The sequence below is a fragment of the Corythoichthys intestinalis genome, chromosome 12 (assembly GCF_030265065.1).
Source record: "Corythoichthys intestinalis isolate RoL2023-P3 chromosome 12, ASM3026506v1, whole genome shotgun sequence".
Classification (NCBI taxonomy): domain Eukaryota; kingdom Metazoa; phylum Chordata; class Actinopteri; order Syngnathiformes; family Syngnathidae; genus Corythoichthys; species Corythoichthys intestinalis.
This window is the reverse complement of record NC_080406.1, coordinates 11,865,833-11,886,557: the sequence shown is the minus strand read 5'-3', so window position 1 is coordinate 11,886,557 and position 20,725 is coordinate 11,865,833. Positions and strand designations below refer to the sequence as shown.

General features: G+C 39.7%; 1 protein-coding gene across 9 annotated transcripts in view; it reads right to left on the bottom strand.

Annotated features, from left to right (window-relative positions):
* The window catches only part of tns1b (tensin 1b), a 342,679-nt gene that overhangs the window by 23,319 nt on the left and 298,635 nt on the right, over positions 1-20,725 (bottom strand). For 7 of the 9 annotated variants that reach the window (XM_057852347.1, XM_057852346.1, XM_057852348.1 and 4 more), the window contains 3 exons: positions 9,028-10,458; positions 5,267-5,445; positions 770-908 (listed from right to left, as the gene is read on the bottom strand). In XM_057852347.1, coding sequence (XP_057708330.1) covers positions 770-908; positions 5,267-5,445; positions 9,028-10,458 — 1,749 coding nt within the window. The remainder of the gene's footprint in view (positions 1-769; positions 909-5,266; positions 5,446-9,027; positions 10,459-20,725) is intronic. The other 2 variants (XM_057852354.1, XM_057852350.1) reach the window with 1 other exon arrangement.

Below are 20,725 nucleotides of genomic sequence, written 5' to 3'. Positions count from 1 at the left end.
TCTCCTTGTTTTTCTAATGACGTACATATTTTCTATCAGTCTGCATGCTCTGTGGTACCCTGCTACTTCTCACAGGTCAATCTTTCTGCAGTGTTGGTTACTTTAAGTACACCGGACACCATCTCAAGATAGTAAAAATATGTGTGTACCCTGCTTAAAGCATCACACAAGCGGGAATCGGAGACTGGGAAGGGGAGGTGGAGTAACCGTACATGGCTGACATTGACATGGGACAGTGGAACTCTGGAACAGAGACGTGCAAAACCCACTTACCAAAGCAAAACATTCCCCTCTTACAGTATCTGTGGGCTTGGTGCTCACCAGTCTAAGTGGACACTCAGCAATGTGATTTGTGGACTTAAATCAATTACGAAAAGAAAAAAAAAAAAAAAAACTGGTGTCACATGCACCTTAGTAACTAACGGTGCAACATTCACAGTTTTGCTATTCACAGCAAAACTGTCTATAGTTAACTTACAATACAAGTTAACTAAATTTAGTGGCAAGTGGCCAAACAGTGGTAGAACATCATGAGACAAACATTATTTTCCCACAAGCTTCTATTTTCATCACATCAAAATCACAAGAAAGAATATTTAATTTATTATGCTGTTAATTGCTAAAAGTAAACCATGAAGATGTAAGTTGTAAACTATTAAAATTCTATGGGAAACCTTTTTTGAATTGCATTTTAAGTATTTTCGATACAACCTCAATTTCAACAGAACTACGCCTGTGCTCCACAGTGCCAGCCAGAGGGGAAACTTACACAGGTTGAAGTAAGGGGTTTGTGGCGAGGTGGGGAAGGCAGGGGTTTGGGGAAGCACCTCACCACCAACTGTGGGGGTTGGGCTGGTGGGCCCACCCTCGATCTCCTCAAAGGCTTCCCGGTAGCTGTGCATGTGTCTCTGAGGAGTAAAACAATAGGGTGAGAGGCGGAAAGACATATGTAGTACACAGTGCCGTCACGAACGCGTTACCGTAATCTGATTACTTTCCCATACCTGTCAATTTGTACGGTTTCGGCGTACTTTGTACACGTGAGCACTGATTTTTAAATGTGTACGCCGTACGTTCAAAATCGTTTTTCGTGCAATACTTTTTTTTTTCTCCGTTCGGATTTTGTCACCGTTTCGGCAATGAGACAATGTGCGTTACTATGCGTTACTACGTTGGTTGAATGACGCGAGAAAAGTCAGAGACACGGAGAAAGAAGAGCGGGAGTGGGAAAGGGGGAGTTGTGACGCCGTTGCAAACGCGATGCTAGGCTAGGTGGTTCCAATAATACCTGACTAGCCGACAGCCTACAAACTACGCCCACATGATGCTACACTAGATATCACATGTATATAAAAGGCTCTGTTGTAGTGAACCTTCCTGGCGAACCTAAGTAACTTTTTATCTAAAATACTCCTAAATTGGCAAAATCTTGACTTGAATCTATCTTTAAATAATGAAACAGTTTTAAAACTTTCACATGTCGAAAGTAGACAGAAGGGAAATAATGGAATAACGGGAGCAATTTTAATAACTTTAACGGTTGATTCACAACATGAAATAACTTTCAAATATAGCAAAGGTTACAGTGTTTTATTATTTTTTTTTGACTGAAAAAAAACCAAAAGATGAAAAGTAACACGTTACTTTGCCAAGTAACTAATTACTCTTACATTCAGGTAACTGAGTTACTAACTCAATTACTTTTTGAGAGAAGTAATTTGTAACTGTAATTAATTACTTTTTAAAAGTAAGATTAACAACGCTGGTCATAAAGATGCAGTCTGCAGAATGAAAAGTGACGTAAGCGGAGATTTTATTCTGCCAATTTGTTGCCGAACACAATTTGCCCGCAACTATTGCTGATCACTTCTCAGAATTGGCAAAAGAAATGTTCCCTGACTCAAAGATTGCATCGGTAAGTTCATTTTATCAATTGACCTTTTTAATTTGTAATTGGACAAACTAACAAACTACTTTTCAAGTCAAACTGAATTGCGAGCTGAAGTGCAGCCATCAAAAGACATGATAGAAATTGCCAAAAGTGCTACATACAATTATTAGGGCTGTCAAACGATTACAATTTTTAATCGAGTTAATTACAGCTTAAAAATTAATTAATCGTAATTCAAACCATCTATAAAATATGCCATATTTTTCTGTAAATTATATATATATTCTGTAAAATAAATTGTTAGAATGGAAAGATAAGACACAAGATGGATATATACATTCAAAATACGGTACATAAGGACTATTTGTTTATTATAACAATAAATCAACAAGATGGCATTAACATTATTAAAATTCTGTTAAAGCGATCCATGGATAGAAAGACTTGTAGTTCTTAAAAGATAAATGTTAGTACAAGTTACAGAAATTTTATATTAAAACCCCTCTTAATGTTTTCGTTTTAATAAAATTTGTAAAATTTTCAATCAAAAAATTAACTAGTAGCCCGCCATTGTTGATGTCAATAATTACTTACACAATGCTCATGAGTGCTGAAGCCTATAAAATCAGTCGCACCCAAACGCTAGCAGAGGGCGCCAAAACTCCATAAAACACAATTAACAAGTAGGCATTTCACTCTACTGTCATTTAAATCTGTCTGAGCGGGACATGTGCGTTAATTGCGTCAAATATTTTAACGTGATTAATATAAAAAAATTAATTACCGCCCGTTAACGCGATAATTTTGACAGCCCTAACAATTATGTAACAAAAGTCACTGTTAAATTTTAGTAATCATGATGTAGCTGAAAATATTGATTGTTCTTTGATTGCACCAGGTTATATGCGACAGTATTACCAATAGATTCATATTATTTTAAAAATTGAGTTTTATTTTTGTTTCATATTGCAATCTATATAAAACATTGTAAGATTAGTCACCAATTTGTAAGGGCATACACCACTATTTGTAAAATTGCCAATGGCCTCGGGTTGACAGGTATACTTTCCTTAGTCACGAGTAATCTAACGCATTTGTTTTTATAAACCAGGAATATGATTTAAGATAATTTACTTAGTGTCTGTGCGTTACTATTTTGTTATTGCCTCATAATGTACTGTATGTAGAATGAAGAATATTGTAGTCATGTAAAAAGAGCATTTTGAATAGAAAATGTTAAAAAGGTTCACACTATGCATTCATTTCCATGGTAACCGCTCATAGGTCTTCCTGTTTTGGTCTCGAGCCACGTGCGGTAAGTGTTTTGGGACTGACGTTTGCCAGTGCGGGTGCACATTCGAGCCGAGTACAGCCACTTGTTGAGATGTGTGAGGGAATATTGATCTGTGTGCGTCCATGAATGAACGTGAATATTTTGACTTCATTCTGGAGGGTTCCAGCGACAGTTTAGAGCCGGTATATGCACGGCCGTTTCGTAGCTTTGCCGTTGTAACGGGGGGTCGTTGTCGCTCCCGCTCATCCTCGCAAAGTCGGTGACCATTTTTTACATCATATTCGTGTTGCACATTTATGCCGTGAGGTGAAGTGTTCGTTTAGCATCTTTGGGGTGTATTATAAGTCCGACTGAGTGTAAAGTGCTCAGATGCTGCCACGTTTTGTGGCCAAATTGACCACGTGTGCGTACTTCCGGGTTGTGCGCGTGCGTGTGTCCGCGCCCGTCCCAACCTTTGTGTTTATTGCACGGTGCAATTCATTTGTGCGTCGTTGATTATTGTGCAGTCAATTTGCATTGTTTTATATAGGCACCGATATGCTCTTAACCCTAACCCGAAATTCAACATTTTTGACATTAGGCTTAATCTTGGAGTTCGTGGATTTAATTAGTCGGTGGAGTTGATTTCAAGAAATTCAATGCAGTTTGTCAGTTATTTGTTAGTTTCAGGGCTTCGAAGTGTCTAACTTAGCACGAGTCAATGGTTGTTGAAATCAACTCCATCAAATAATTAAACCTCCGCTGACTAAAAGATGAAGCCTTATGTGAAAAATTCTGATCTTCCCCTTTAAATTCATTTATCGGAAAGTCAATTACATGCCATGACATTTATCTGTTGTTATTCTCTTGTTGAAGGGGCAAAGGGAGAAAAACTGGTAAAACGTAACTGATAAATTACTTATGAAGTAAGTTACTTTGATAATAAAGTAATCAGTAAAGTAACTAGATTACTTTTTGGAGGCGTAATCAGTAATTAAATTACTTTTTCAAGTAATATGTGACAACACTGGTAGTACAGCTTCAGGCAACAGAAATGAATTAAAGGATGAATGGCCCCATACACCAACTTTTTCACGAGAAATCCTCTCTAATCTTTAAATGTTGACAAACACCCACATTACATTGCATAGGCAAAACAAAAAAAAAATCTTTGTAATTAGCATCACTTTTCGTCTACTTTGTCAAGGGTTTACGGTTAGGGTCTTAAAATTCAGTCAAAAAGGCTTTAAAGCAACACTAGGTAACTTTTCAACCTTTATAAAATATTTTCATAACATTTGTGATATGTCGACTGAAAACTAGTTGAATGACACCTCTTTTACATCTTTAGGGGGTCTGTATTGCTTTCACCAGCACTAACTTTGAGGAGGGTGGCAAGAACCCTGCTACACAAAAAACTACAAATGTGCTGACTGCTTTATGGCATACGTCACTTCCCCCTTTCATTAAAAAGACGGAAGTCGATGCGAAGGCTTTCGCGCAAATTCTGCAAAGATGGCAGAGCAAAAAAAGAGACAAAAAGTTTTGTCCTAGGAGGGAAAAAAAGGGAGACTACCAGGGATAAAATTATACTAAAAAATAAGCAGCAGGCCGGCTTTCACTCACTGGTGTGATGCCCCACCCCCCTCTCAACCGAACTTGTCAGCGCTGACGAGTTTGCCACACTAAACCACACAGTTGCTAACCGTCATATGCTATTGTTTAGCTACAACTGGATTCATTACCTCATCACTATTCATCCTTCACGGAGACGCTGGAAACAGAAATGTGGTTTAATCCATCTGCAGGCGACCGGGAAATCATGATTTTATGACACTGTGCGGGTGTGTGCTGGGAAACGCAGTTTTCCTTACTGCAAAACACTACAAATTTTGTCCACCAGGGTCGCTAAAATCAACCAAAACTGAAAAGTTACCTGGTGTTGCTTTACAGACAACCATTTTGTGCCACTTGGTCAAAGTAATGTTATTTTTGTCCAATGTTTATTTTCATTTTTTAGGACGTTTCCCTTGGCCTGGGTCCCCTAAAAATCTAAATTCAACTGCAACGCATTAATGTTAACAGACAAAAAGACTCGCTACCTCCTTCGGTCGTCCACCAGGGTTCATGGCAATAGCGTTGACAAACTCTGGGGAAACACAACGAACAGGGGAACGGACTGAGACATCAGAGGAAGGAGCATCTTCTGGACCGTCACTCATGATCCGCCCACGGGACAGGACTGCTGGCTCATCCAGAGACATTGCACGGGAGTGGACACCTGTGAAGATTAAATAAATGTGATTTGACTTGACTTGTATGCCAGGAAGTAAAACGAATATAAGCAAAAGCTTTTTTTACGCCTTGTAAATGCACTGAGAGTTGTTAATTCTCGGGATCGCTCAATGCATTCTTATGGCTGACTGAGGCACATAATGTGACAAACAATAGTGTAAAGCACTTTAAGCATTCTTAAAATAAGACCAATAAACACAGTAAAGTCCATCTATAGGTTTTATCATACAATTATTAAAGGATTTCTGTTAAAGTAAGATGACCATGACGAGAGAAGAAGAGATACACCACACACAGCTATTCACATTCACACTTACAGGCACTATTTAAACAGAACAGGCGGATTAAAAGAGCAGTTATATGTCATGCAATCAGAAATTAGACTTGAGAGACAAAAACGTTTTCATGCAAACAAAAATCACAATCCAGGGTAAATTGATGGATTAGAACTTGAAGGTCACTCCAAAAGGTCATGGCAGCAGGACGAGTGAACAAACCCAGAAACAATCGAGAAGGGCTGTGTTCAGACTTAGAAGAAGAGGAAATACTGGTGACCCTTTGTGCACGTGCAGAATATTCTGGGTAAACAGATGAAAGGAAAGCAAATGATGAAAAAGAAAAGTTGATGATGTCCTCTCACAGGGACAAGAAAGGGAAACATGCAAACAAAAATGGCGCTGACCTGGCTCGTTCTTTGTATTCTGAATGTTAACAATTTCACTACAAAACGAATGCAAAATTATTTGGTGTCGATTCTGTCGAAGTATGTTAAAGTAGTACATCTCAACTGTAACCAGATCTTTGTGTCAGGTTGTTCGCAGTACAGTGGTACCTCTACATATGAAATTAATTTGTTCCGGGACATTGTACGTCGAAATGGTCGAATGTCGAGCAGGATTTTCCCATAATACAACATTATAATTCCATTAATTCGTTCCGTAGCCCGAAAACTTAATACTAAATGCTTAATACATACTGCTGGTACCATTGAGAATCTATTTCCAAATTAGAGTGGAAAATAGGAATTTGGTCACCTACGAACAAGCAAGATTTCTGGCAGTCAAAGAGGTCTAACTTCTTCTAACGCGGTCTAACGAGGCTCCACTCATTACCTGTATTAATGGCACCTGTTTTAACTCATTATCAGTATAAAAGACACCTGTCCACAATCTCAGTCAGTCACACTCCAAACTCCACGATGGCCAAGACCAAAGAGCTGTCAAAGGACACCAGAGACAAAATTGTAGACCTGCACCAGGCTGGGAAGACTGAATCTGCAATAGGTAAAATACTTGGTGATAAGAAATAAACTGTGGGAGCAATTATTAGAAAATGGAAGACATACAAGACCACTGATAATCTCCCTTGATCTGGGGCTCCATGCAAGATCTCACCCCGTGGCGTCAAAATGATAACAAGAACGGTGAGCAAAAATCCCAGAACCACACGGGGGGACCTAGTGAATGACGTACTGAGAGCTGGGACCACAGTAACAAAGGCTACTATCAGTGACACAATGCGCCGCCAGGGACTCAAATCCTGCACTGCCAGACGTGTCCCCCTGCTGAAGAAAGTACACGTCCAGGCCCGTCTGCGGTTCGCTAGAGAGCATTTGGATGATCCAGAAGAGGACTGGGAGAATGTGTTATGGTCAGATGAAACCAAAATAGAACTTTTTGGTAGAAACACAGGTTCTCCTGTTTGGAGGAGAAAGAATACTGAATTGCATCCGAAGAACACCATACCCACTGTGAAGCAAGGGGGCGGAAACATCATGCTTTGGGGCTGTTTTTCTGCAAAGGGACCAGGATGACTGATCTTTGTAAAGGAAAGAATGAATGGGGCAATGTATCGAGAGATTTTGAGTGAAAATCTCCTTCCATCAGCAATGGCATTGAAGATGAGACGTGCCTGGGTCTTTCAGCATGACAATGATCCCAAACACACAGCCAGGCCAACAAAGGAGTGGCTTCGTAAGAAGCATTTTAAGGTCCTAGAGTGGCCTAGCCAGTCTCCAGATCTCAACCCCATAGAAAATCTGTGGAGGGAGTTGAAAGTCCGTCCGTGTGTGAAAAGCTTGTGAAGAGTTACAGAAAACGTTTGGCCTCCATTATTGCCAACAAAGTGTACATAACAAAGTATTGAGATGAACTTTTGGTATTGACCAAATACTTATTTTCCACCATGATTTGCAAATAAATTCTTTAAAAATCAAACAATGTGATTTTCTGATTTTTTTTTCCACATTCTTTCTCTCATGGTTGAGGTTTACCCATGTTGACAATTACAGGCCTCTCTAATATTTTCAAGTGGGAGAACTTGCACAATTAGTGGTTGACTAAATAATTATTTTCCCCACTGTAAATTATGAATAAAAATTGTAAAAATAATATAATAATAGTAATAACAATAATAATACCTGTAATAATGTAACGAATCGGATTATAATGTGGTGAATGTTTTTTGCGTGTTGTACCTGAATGCACCGTGTGGCTGACGTGACAGTTAGGTTTTAAATTTTACTTTCTCTTTTAATGTTCTGTTGTTGCTAGCGTCAATTGCGGCGGACAGTAGGCGTGTTGTGTTGCACGAGTTCTGAAATAAATGATTAAAAACTTGATAAAGCTGGCGATTTCTTTAGCGATGTTACAATCATAATAATTGTCACCTTAACTTATAAAAACTGTCGAACGGAGGTCAGAGGAGGACGGTCAAGATCGTAGACATTCTACGGCCGTATTGTCGAACCAGTTCAAAGACGGGCGCACCACGCTCATATTTTTCCTATCATTTCCATCTTCATCTCAATGGTAAATGTCTCCTTTTTTCACCACTAACATTCTACATGTTGATTTCTTTCACCAGAAAATCCGCTGTGCTTCCGTCTTGTATTAGAACAAAGAAACTGCGGCACTGTCATAAATCATCGTATTTCGAGCATGTCTTCGGATGTAGAAACAAATGGCGAATCAAATTTTACGTTGGATGTTGAAAAGATTGTGTGTCGAAGTGATGGTATGTTGACATACCACTGTATATTCATAGAACATGACAAAGATTCGAGTCTTTCCCGCATTTATATTTTGTTCCTCTACATAAATAAATAAATATAAGTAAATAAAATAACCTATAAGGTATTTACAGTATTTTCTAGGTTAATGTAAATTAATGTTAAAGTGCTATAAACTGTCTGTCTTGGGTATGTTGTTTGAAAATTGCTACTAATTAAACAATAAGGGGGGCTCAGTTACAGTAGCTATTCAGATGTACCCTATTCCTCGCAAATACTTGGGATTGGTGTGCAGCAAAACAGTTTCCTGAGTTTGAACAGATGTGCTTTGGCCTTCAGGATATCTGAAGTACTGTACATTTGGCCTGTTCCTGTCTGAGCCTGAACGATACACGCACTTCCTTTTGGGAAATGAGATTACGAGAGTTTCCAGTTGAATTTATGATACTGACCATGTCAATATTATGTTTTTGTACCTGCTTTGAAAGAAAGCTTTGTGAAACGTTACACTAGAAGTGATGGAAAAATTCAGTAAGTTTGTTTTTGTTTTTTTTTTACCAGCAACTCTTTGAGCCACCAGTCCTTCAACGTTGAAGACCTCATCGGGCTCACAATCCCTTGAAGTGGGTGATGCTAATCCTGAGCTAGGGTTTCTTTGAAGCTCAAGGACCTCAGTGGACTGCGACAAAGGTTTTGTCTGGAAGGAGTTGATAGCCTTGAGCTGGGGCTGACCACTTGTAGAAACCGGTGACGAAGGACTGCTACTTGTGGCCTTCAATCCAAACACAGGGGTAGACTCTGCTGTGCTAGAGTTTACAGAGGACTGATGGCGGACCTTGGTGGACAGTGGAGGAGAATCCACCTCATAGATGGCTCTGCTTTGGTTCTGAGAAAAGGACGGTTGTGTGGTGACAACTCCAGTTTCCCTCAGAGGAGCACTTTGCGACTTTGGTATGAAAGAACGGCTTGGCTCCAGGTCCAACATGAGAAGATTGAGCGTCTCTATTGATTTTTCAATCTCTTCCTGTGAAGTGCTGTGGCGATGAGGGAACTGTGGAAGACTCTGGTGAACCGGCATGCTTATCGCAGATGGGGGTGTCCCAAAAGTCAGTCCTTCAGTTACAGGCTCTTCAGGTACACCAAACCGTTGCCAAATATTGAGACCACGTTGGACGGCATCCCTGCTACTGGTGGTCCGGGTGGGAGCTGGGGGCATAGACTGTGTATCCATACCAAGCGACTGAGAACGGTGTAGATTCTGAGTAGCCATGAAGTTAGGAGCTTGGACTGAATCATTACGAGTCACTGTAACAGGTTTGTCTGTAATGCAAATTTGTGACTGCATTGTTTCCGCTGGACTTTCTGCAACACTGCACTCCAGGTACGGCATGTGATCCTGGCCATTGCTTATGGTTTCCGACTGGTAATAGAGATCCGCCGGTGTGGCTCGGCCATCGGTGGAGGAGAATGTCCCCAGACTGTCAACGCTGTTGGCTTTTTGACTGCTCGGTAATTCATCATCTAAAATATCCGTTTCTCGATCAATGCTACGGTGACCGTTTACGTGGACTTGAGCAGGCACCCGGTGGAGTATCCCTCCAACAGCAGAGGACGGGGAGGTGCGGTAGCCCGGACGATGCATAGGCCCTTCCAACCCACCCAAGAGCTGTTCTAGCTCCTGTTTCTCCTGCTGGCTGATTGGCTGCTGTTCGTGTTGGTGGACCTGGGGTACCTCCTCAACAGTTGGAACACTCGGCAGGTTCACGGTTGACTGGGCTGCTGCCACTTCATCGGTTCTGTCTGTTTTAATTGACGCCGTGGAGTTTCCCGAGTCACTGCTCACTGACAAGGCGTGGTCAATGACAGGAAGGGCATGTTCAATAGCAGTAGTAGGGATTCCATTGGTTGTGACAGTTCCATCAACAGACTCTTTTTTGCGCACTTTGGCATAGAGACTCCCGTCCAGAGGTCCTTGGGTATGGATGACGTCTGCAAAAAAAAAAAAAAAAAAAAAAAAGCGATAATCATCAGTCAATGAAAAATGAATGACTTTTGGAGACCTAATTATATATAGCAGTATATAGGAAAATTATGTGATCATTGCCAAAACAGCTATCATTAAATCATGGCTCATGCCCACCTATTCTACTGATTTAACACTAGAACTACAAAGAGTGGATCAGTTGATACAAATCACTTTTTTAACCAGAGAAGGATCATCTGACCCTAATCAGCATATCTTTTTTGAGCATTATGGTTCTCATTAGTCATTCCCATTCACACTCGCAAAACCACAGGGTTTGATTGCTCCAATTAGTATCTTGAGTGTTTGCAGGGCAGGGGTGCCTTAGCTGATGGGGGAAGGGTAAACTGGTGTTATTCTAGCTGGCCTGTTGTCACTTTCAAGCCCAGAAGACAGGTTGTGGTGAAAAAGCCACCACAAAATAGACCAAACTACTGGCAGGATGTAACTTTTCTTTTTAAGTGTTTACTTGTCCCTTTAACTCTTCCAGTTTTATCTTCTGTGTAAACCAAATGGAACATACTAGTCAGGTTGTCTTTTTTTCTTCATGCATGGAACCATACTGTGGTCAGACTTACAGTATGTCGCATATATATCGTATGTGTATATATATGGAGACAGAAAGGTGCCATTGGATGGTTGTCTGAGGCAATGAACAGCTTTAGAGGTCATTTTCTCTCCCCCTTCCGAATAGGCTAGTTCAGTTGGACAAAACGGTTGTTGCTTGACGGACAGTGGACCGCTCAAGCAGGCGGACAACCTTTTTACATCTTCCAAAAGCTGCAGTTTGCCTACACTACAAGGGACAGTAAATAGATTTTTTAAAAAAACATGTTTTATGTGGTAACATACGACACTTCACCCTTTTCCTGGGGCTATGTGTTGGAGGTTGTTGCCCAAGCAATTTTTCCTTCTGCGCCTTCTTTGCACCCACATGAGAGTGAGCCAATTTCTTTGCAAGACCCACCAAGAAGTCCACCCGTCTCTCATATATTGAAGATGCAAATTACAGCTATCCGGAGTGAACCCCCCCCCCCCACACACACACACACCTAGGCAGCGACTCCACGGGAGTGTGTAGGTTGGTGGCCTGCTTGATTGCTTCTTTAAGTGGTCTATTGTTTGACAAAGCCCAGTAGTCAGTTTGGTATCGGGGTCATTTGACACCTTTCTGGTATTTCTTTCTAGCCAAAAAAACCCGGGAGTTCTATTAAGGAAATGAACAACCTCTGTGGCATGCAGTGTGGAAAAAACATTTAATTACAGGAGCCTGCCTAGTTTAACATCAAGTCAATTAGAAAGGCTTTGCTTTATGGTGGAAGTAAGTGTATGCAGAAAATGAGCATCTGATAAAGATCACTGATTGGATGACTTTGATTTTGTCGTTTGTGTTCAGGAAACCCAAGAAAAATAACAGCATATTGGGCTAACCGTGTGATCTTATAAGCTTTTCTGTTGTGTTATGCTTCAAGTTGACCAATTGCAAAGCCTTTTTTACAACTTTCTTTTGTATCGGCAGTATTTCTTCTTTTTAATTACTATTTGGCCAAAAATGTTTTAATTGATATTTTGATGCTCTTATTTTATTTTATGAGGCTGGACCTAGCTTTTTGCTTTTACTCTTGTTTCAAAGAAAAGAAAAAAAAAACATAAATGTTAAACTAGTTACAACCATAACAATAATGACCCATCTCAGAGATGTGTATGAAACCCAAAACAGAGTGAACTTTTAACTTTTACAATTGCATTTAGTATTCTTTCCTCACAGGTATCATGCATATCATAAGCGCAGTTTAAGGGGGGTCCAGGTCCCCCTGGTGGCCGAAAAGTGTCAGTGCATGTAATTGAGAGTCATATATATATATATATATAAGTTGTAAAGCAATAAAACAAAACAGGTGAAATGATTTTTCAAACAGATCATGTGACAAGCACCTTAGACGGTCATTTGCTTTGCATATTATCCCCCCCCCCCCAAAAAAAATAGGGGAGGGCAATTTTATTTTTGAAATGATATTTTTTTTTTTTTTGATGGAAAATATTTTTGTTGATTGAAGCAACTTTTTGGGGGATTAAATGATATAGACACAAATGTCACACAAGAATTGCTGAAATCAAAGTTTTTTTTAAATGAAAAATTAAGTGTTCAAATGCAAAAATTTGAGTGTCAAATATTTTTCCGCATTCAAAAACTTGTTTTCTATGATTGAATTTTTGATTTTTTTGATCGAAGTGATTTTTCTTTTGAAAATATATATTTTTTGATTAATAATAGACACTAATGTCTTTGCCAAAATGCGGCCCAAACACAAAACAACATTGTTGTTGCTTCAACCAAAAAAAAATTGATTTCAATCATTAAAAAAAAAAATCCAAAGAAAAATAGCATTCAAAAGCATTTTTTTGAGTTTCAAATTTATTTTTGCATTCAAACACATTTTTTTTGATTGAAGTGACTTTTTTTTTTGAAAATATATATTTTGATTTTGATTGAACTTTTTTTTTTTTTTTTTTTTTTTTAATTGATTGAAGCAACTTTTTTTGGGATCGAATAAAGAAGACACAAATCTACCTCAATATGGCTCCGCCCAGGTGATACAATTTTTGACTGGGGTAACTACATTGGCACGATACCGGCGGGCGTACCATATTCAATGGATGACTATCTTGGAAAAAACTATAGCTGTCCTAAGCAGCCTGATTTAGAAATCCCCTCAAGAATGATGGGAAACAAAAAACGCTCATTTTCAACGTACTATTATAAATATTCTTGTAAGTTAATTTTATTGCTGACACTGCGTTTTGGGGTCATCAACATGTTGTGCCCCCTTGCCCCAAAAGTCAAACTCAGCCTACGATGCATATGTGTGTAGTTAAAGGTTTAAAAAATGCACTTGTAATGCACATGTATGTGGCTACTGGAAGTAAGACTCTGTAATAGATGATTGTGGGCACTACATAATTCACCATTTTAGCATTTGAAGAAAATATGAATGAGCTCAATGACTATATGTCCATATCTAACAAGCGTGTCTATGAACTATCATCCATCAAATAGGCCCAATCATGGCTTGAGGCAATCTTCCTAATGCATTTAAAAGTATCAGTCAAGCGGATAAACATAGAATTAATGAAGCAAGATTACCCCTAACTTCCTGTGATTCAGTACCCCAATCCAACTATGACTCATAGAGTTAAAATGATCCAACTACTCATCTAGTTTTCTATCCTGAATCTCTCAGTAGGGCACAAATTGAGATTCCCCTACCTGTTGAAGCATTGGATGACAACCCCAAACTAAAGTGGGGAAAAGTCCTATGCTGGAATCCTCAGTGAGGAAAATGCGGTTTAAGAGTCTTTGGGAGTTGGCTCTGACCACTGGTCTATCTCCCCCTCCCACTCCTCCTGTCTCACCATCTCTCTGTCTGTCTGGATCAAGAGTGCTACGACTCTAGCCCACTGCTCATTGACTTGAGCCGCTATGTGCTTCTGTGGGAGGTCCGTGGCAGCTTTTTGACTGCGCGTTGGGAGGGTGTTGCCAAGAAAGCACAGTGCGTTGACTGTTTGGGAGTAGAACATATGTCTCTAAGGGTTTTGCAGAAACGCTAGATTGAATTTAGTCAACACATGGCACAACACCTACTGTACTGCATGTTAATGTCGACACTGACATTTCTGCAAGTTAAGCACACAAAGTGGAGCCCATTTGTATCCTGGCAACAAAAGCATGGCGAATGCCATCTTTCGGAGACTATTATATGGACTGTCCGACGTCCTGTTAGGTTGTATCTCAGGAACAGAAATAATGTTGAGTCAATTTTACCCTAGGCATATTCAATATCTAAAACTGTCAGGAATTTTGAAAAACAAGAACATTTGAACCTTTACATCAGGGGTCCCCAAACTTTTTCCTGTGAGGGCCACATAACTTCTCCCTTCTCTGATGAGGGGCCGGGGTCAGTTTGTAACAGAAAAAGTGTGACGATTGCAGGAGTGCCTAAATGTAAAACTTTATTGTTTTTCAGAAAGCCACAATCAAATAACCCTTTCTGGATTCTTCGCGGAACAAAAGTACATAAAATAAAAATAATGATTATGATATAATATAATGTAATGTAATGTAATATAATAATAACACTATTAATTAAATCGATAATAACCAAATAACCCTCTCTGGGTTCTTCACAGAAAAAAGCCAGGAAATAAATAACACTGTTTATGAAATAAATAATAACCATGGAACAACCCGTCGTTGCAACGGCAAAGATACGAAACGGCCCCGCATGTAGCGGCTTCAACCTATCGGTGGAACCCTTCAGAATGAAGGAAAAATACGTTCATTCATAGACGCACACAGATCAACATTCCCTCACACATCTCAACAGGTGGCTGCACTCGGCTCGAAAGCGCAACCCTTGATCGTCAGGCCTTTTTCATTCCCAAAACGCATGTGACTCGAAACCAAAAACAGGAAGTAACGGTGAGCGGTTACCATGGAAATGAACACAAAGTGAGAAGATGGGAACCCTTCTAATATTTTCTATTCAAAATGCTCTCCGTACGTGGCTATAATAGTCTTAATTCTACATATATTATGAGGCAAAATAGTAACGCCAGACACTAAGGAAACTAACTCATTTGCTCCCAAAAATGTATAACTACGTTCTATTTTTAATTGTGTCAGTGTCCCAAAGACGTATTTATACGTCTTTTACGTTTTCATCTTTGGGTCCTGATTCAACTGAGCTCCAAAGCACAAAGCTGAAAATCCATTTTAAAGCAATAAAACTGGCCTCTGGAGGGCAGTAGTGCATTGGTAAGAACCGCAACCTGCAAGACCCGCAACCCGACTCAACGGCAACGAACGGCCGGGCCGCACGGTCGGAGCGCCGGCGGAATGATGCCAGGCAGCGGACGACCGAGCAGAACAACCGAGAGGACGCCCGGGATGCCAGGCACTGGACGACCAAGCAGAACGACCGGGACCACCAGTGCAGCGGAAGATGCCGTTGAGTCCGTGCTGCTCACCGAGCAGACCCCGCAGAGACTCTAAAAATCCATCTTTATGAGACAAGCGGCGATGAGGGAAAAGTTTACCCGGCTGTTGCAACGACAACAGCGTCATCTTGGCGACAACAGCTCTCAGTTATGTGTAAATAAATTGTTACTTTGCTATCAAAAGCTCTTTTTGTTTTGTTCTTTATGATATTTTGTAAAAGAAAAACATTATTCAGATGTTTGGGATGTAACTAAAGCAAAAAATACTTGTGTTAAAGTCAAGTTATGTTTGAAATGTATGCTTTCACAAAAAGCTCAATTTCTCTTTTTTTCATCAGAAATTAGAAAATTGCTCAAACTAAGCTATTTTCTAATGCTAATTTCTAAGGAATGGAAAAAGAAATGAACTTACTTTTTTTTCCTGCTGAAAGAAGAGAGTCTAATCTTTCTTTTGGTAGGTTCCATGTTGATATAGCAATTAGAGGTGTGCGAAATTTCCGATTCTTAGATTATTCGCGATTCGGCCGTGGAAGATTCGAGAACGATTCACAAACATCCAAATTCCGATTATTGAAATATGTCAAGTAAAGCGGAAGTAAAACACACTCAGCGCGCCGCGCGGTCTTCAGGACGCTATGAGGAACGGAGCGAGAGTAGCTAAACATCATGCTTGTCATTACCCGGCCCCTCGGGTAATGCCAATGCTCAACTCACGGCTCTAGCTCAACCCATGCCGCGGGATAAAATAAAACAACAACATACCTGACTGCTGCCGACAGCTGCTACAAAGTACGTCCACGTACTGGCACGGTAGATATCATATTTATATGGGACCTGATGCAATGTACAGAAAGCTAGATGCGGCGTTAGTAAACAGCCGCCATCTTAAAGCAGTACACTTCCCTGCAAGGCTGTTGTAGAGAAGCTTCCAAGTGAACCTAATTAACTTTTTATCTAAAATACTCCTAAATCGGTAAAATATTGACTTGAATCTATCTTTAAAATAGTTTTAAAACTTTCACATGTCGAAAGTAGACAAAAGGGAAATTATAGAATAACGGGAGCAATTTTAACAACTTAAACGGTTGATTCACAACATTAAATTAATTGAATGTAGTTTAAAGCTGCTGATACAGAATGGGGATTTGAGTATATTATTTATTGTTTTTAAGTGTTAACTTGATGCTGAAATAGTCGTTTATTTAAGCTTGCGAGGCTTTTTTTTTTTTTTTTTTTTTTTTTTAAACAGTTTTTGTAACTAATGTACAAAACATTAAAAGCAGCTAATAGCGGGGGGGGGGGGGGGGGGGGGGTCATCAATAATCGATTTATAATCAAATCGTAGCCTCTGAATCGTAATCGAATCGTTAGGTGCCCAAACATTCCCACCTCTAATAGCAATAGAACAGAATTTTCTGTGGGCCTTGCAAAATCAGTCAAAATCCAGTAAAACAGCCAGGAGCAAAGGGCCTTGCTCTGGTGAAAATGGCTGGGAGTGAATGAGTTAATCAGATTACTGGTTTGGAAAAATGAACGCGTTAGATTGGTCATTACTGAACGCTGCACATCACCCACGCTCTCCAAACATTAGCATGCAGGAACTTTTTGCGTGTGTGGACCAACACATGCCTAAACAATCAAACCTTTGTCATATTTAAAGATGACACACCATCTAAAAGTGGTGGGCTTATTTAGTGTTCTAATGAGGAACAACAAAGATAATTTCCACGTAACTGCAATTCAATTTTTTGTAACCGCATTAGTTTACTGTTAACGGTTCAGCTTCGAATCACATTACAGTCACTTTCACTAATGAAACGCAAGATCCCGGTTCAGTCCTTAGTACTTATCAAGCGCATGTCCTCACTTTCCAGGATGACATGACTCACGAGTGTTAACAGTATTCACCCCCTTTGCATTTGAGGAAATCTAATCTAAGCATTTACACTCGAAGGACTATTTTTTGTTGTGGGCTCCTCTTTGTTGCTCTTAGGCCATCAGAGGCAGTGAACCCGTGACCTAGAGAATGCAGATACGTGGATGTGTGATGTATTAGTGAGTTTTTCACTCCCCGGGGGGTACATTTCTTTTCTCTGTTCCACTAGTTTAAGAAGGGAATGTCTGCCAGTCTGACCCCATAGCGTTTAGCAATTATGTAACAAGTGGAGAGGGTGGACCGTGACAGCTTTGGCTGCAGTAAGCACTTGGTTACGATTGTTCTTTGTCAGACGGACAAAAAAATACATTTAGAAAAAATTCTGGTGAATAATGTGCGATGAGCCATCCCACCTGGAAGCTCCCATATCCTCTTGTCTAGACAGTTACAGATAAAGCTCGCACAAAGGCACGAGTAAGGATTAAAGGTAAACAGAACACACTACATATCATACTGTAGGTGTAGTGTGCAGCCAGATATTTTAAGGTTGTAGGAGGAGGCAAAATGGTGCAACTGTTTGACCTTTTAATCTCTGAACTATGAACTCTACCGCAACAGAACACCTTTAGCAGCGGAAATAGCACGTGTCTTACATCAGCAAACACTCCCAAGAACAATCTGCGTGTGGGTATTTCAGCAGTTGGGGGCTCAAATACCAAACCACAAGTGTAACAGTAATAATGACATTTGGTTGTAATATTCTCTCCAAGTACAAGCTCTTACACTTTGTATATTTTCATCCAGAAACAGTTAAGTTTTAAAGGGGAAGTGTGAGATTATATGAAAATTACAAAATAACAAACTTGGGCGAAATGACCGATAATATTTTAGAGCGTATCTGTTGCAGGTAAATGGTTTAATGACCCCCAATGAACCACAAAGCAAGATAACTGCTATCTTAAAAACTAAAAATACTATCTTATCTGTTATTTCACTTCTAGTCTGTACGCTTTAGAGTATTGTAGCAGCTTGGAAATAAGACAAGCAGACGTCATTTATCATTTGTAGTTTCTGTCTACACTATTTGTTGGTGCCTCATTTACCATATTTTTCGGACTATAAGTCGCACCGGCGTATACTTTGGGGCAAATAAGTATTTAGTTAAGTTCTCCTACTTGAAAAGATTACAGAGGCCTATAATTGTCAACATGGGTAAACCGCAACCATGAGAGACAGAATGTAGAAAAAAAAAGAAGAAAATAACATTGTTTGATTTTTAAAGAATTTATTTCCAAATTTGATTGGAAAATGAGTATTTGGTCACCTACAAACAAGCAAGATTTCTGGCTGTCAAAGAGGTCTAACCTTTTCTAATGAGGTCTAACGAGGCTCCACTTGTTACCTGTATTAATGGCACCTGTTTTAACTCATTATCGGTATAAAAGACACCTGTCCACAACCTCAATCAGTCACACTGCAAACTCCACTATGGCCAGGACCAAAGAGCTGTCGAAGGACACCAGAGACAAAATTGTAGACCTGCACCAGGCTGGGAAGACTGAATCTGCAAATGGTAAAACACTTAGTGTAAAGAAATCAACTGTGGGAGTAATTATTAGAAAATGGAAGACATACAAGACCACTGATAATCACCCTCGATCTAGGGCTCCATGCAAGATCTCACCCCGTGGCGTCAAAATGATAACAAGAACGGTGAGCAAAAATCCCAGAACCACACAGGGGGACCTAGTGAATGACCTACAGAGAGCTGGGACCGCAGTAACAAAGGCTACTATCAGTAACACAATGCGCCGCCAGGGACTTAAATCCTGCACTGCGAGACATGTCCCCCTGCTGAAGCCAGTACACATCCAGGCCCGTCTGCAGCTCGCTAGAGAGCATTTGGATGATCCAGAAGAGGACTGGGAGAATGTGTTATGTTCAGATGAAACCAAAATAGAACTTTTTGGTAGAAACACAGGTTCTCGTGTTTGGAGGAGAAAGAATACTGAATTGCATCCGAAGAACACCACTGTGAAGCATGGGGGTGGAAACATCATGCTTTGGGGCTGTTTTTCTGCAAAGGGACCAGGACGACTGATCTGTGTAAAGGAAAGAATGAATGGGGCCATGTATCGAGAGATTTTGAGTGAAAATCTCCTTCCATCAGCAAGGACATTGAAGATGAGACGTGGCTGGGTCTTTTAGAATGACAATGATCCCAAACACACAGCTAGGGCAACAATGGAGTGGCTTCGTAAGAAGCATTTCAAGGTCATGGAGTGGCCTAGCCTGTCTCTAGATCTCAACACCATAGAAAATCTGTGGAGTGAGTTGAAACCAATGTAAGTCGCATTTTGGGGGAAATTTACTTGATAAAATCCAACACATAGAACAGATATGTCATCTTGAAAGGCAATTTAAGGTAAAAATACCATAGAGAACAACATGCTGAAAAAGTGTACAGTATGATAATGTTACATGTTGCATGAACAACGAAATGCTAACGTGGCCGGTATGATAATAGCATAAAGAACATGCTAACAAGTTTACCAAACCACCAGTGTCACTCCAAAACACCAAAATAACATGTACAATGATATAATAATGTGTTAATAACTTCACACATAAGTCACTCCAGAGTATAAGTCGCACTCCCAGCCAAACTATGAAAACTGCAATTTATAATCCGAAAAATACGGTAATTATGCTAACATGAAACATACTAATATGATATTAGCTCATGCTAAGATTGCAGACTGAACAGATATATTTAGTACATTATGGGAGATGCTTCTAAATGATGAGGTTAAGTACTTCTAAATTCAGCATAGCTTTGCTGACTAAATTTATAGCCAAAAAGGCTCCTCAGAAATGTAAGTACAGGGCAGAAAGCTAAATGGCTCTTGAAATATTCATCAAGGTAGCCAATCAGTAAATCAATGGTTCTGAGTGCACTTAGATTCTAATGGAACGAAGGTTACCGAACTTAATAATGGGCACGAGAAAACAGAAAAAAATAATAAGTTATATTAGCGTCTGTAAAAACGCTATTTTATTCTTAAATCTCTTTTACCAAACACAAATACAGTGTAGTTGGTAAATGCAGATTAAAAAAAAAATTTTTTTAATGGTTTTTCAACCTCTCCTATGTGAACTACAATCGGGTAGTGTCGTAAATGAGGGCGGGAGGAGACATCTTGAATAATCAAGAGGTGAGTAAAAACTTAAAGGGAACCACAGATAGAAAGACATGTAGTTCTTAAAAGATGAACGTTATTATGAGTTATAATAATTTATTATTAAAACACCTGTTGATGTTTTCATTTTTACACAATTTGTAAAATCAAACTAGTAGG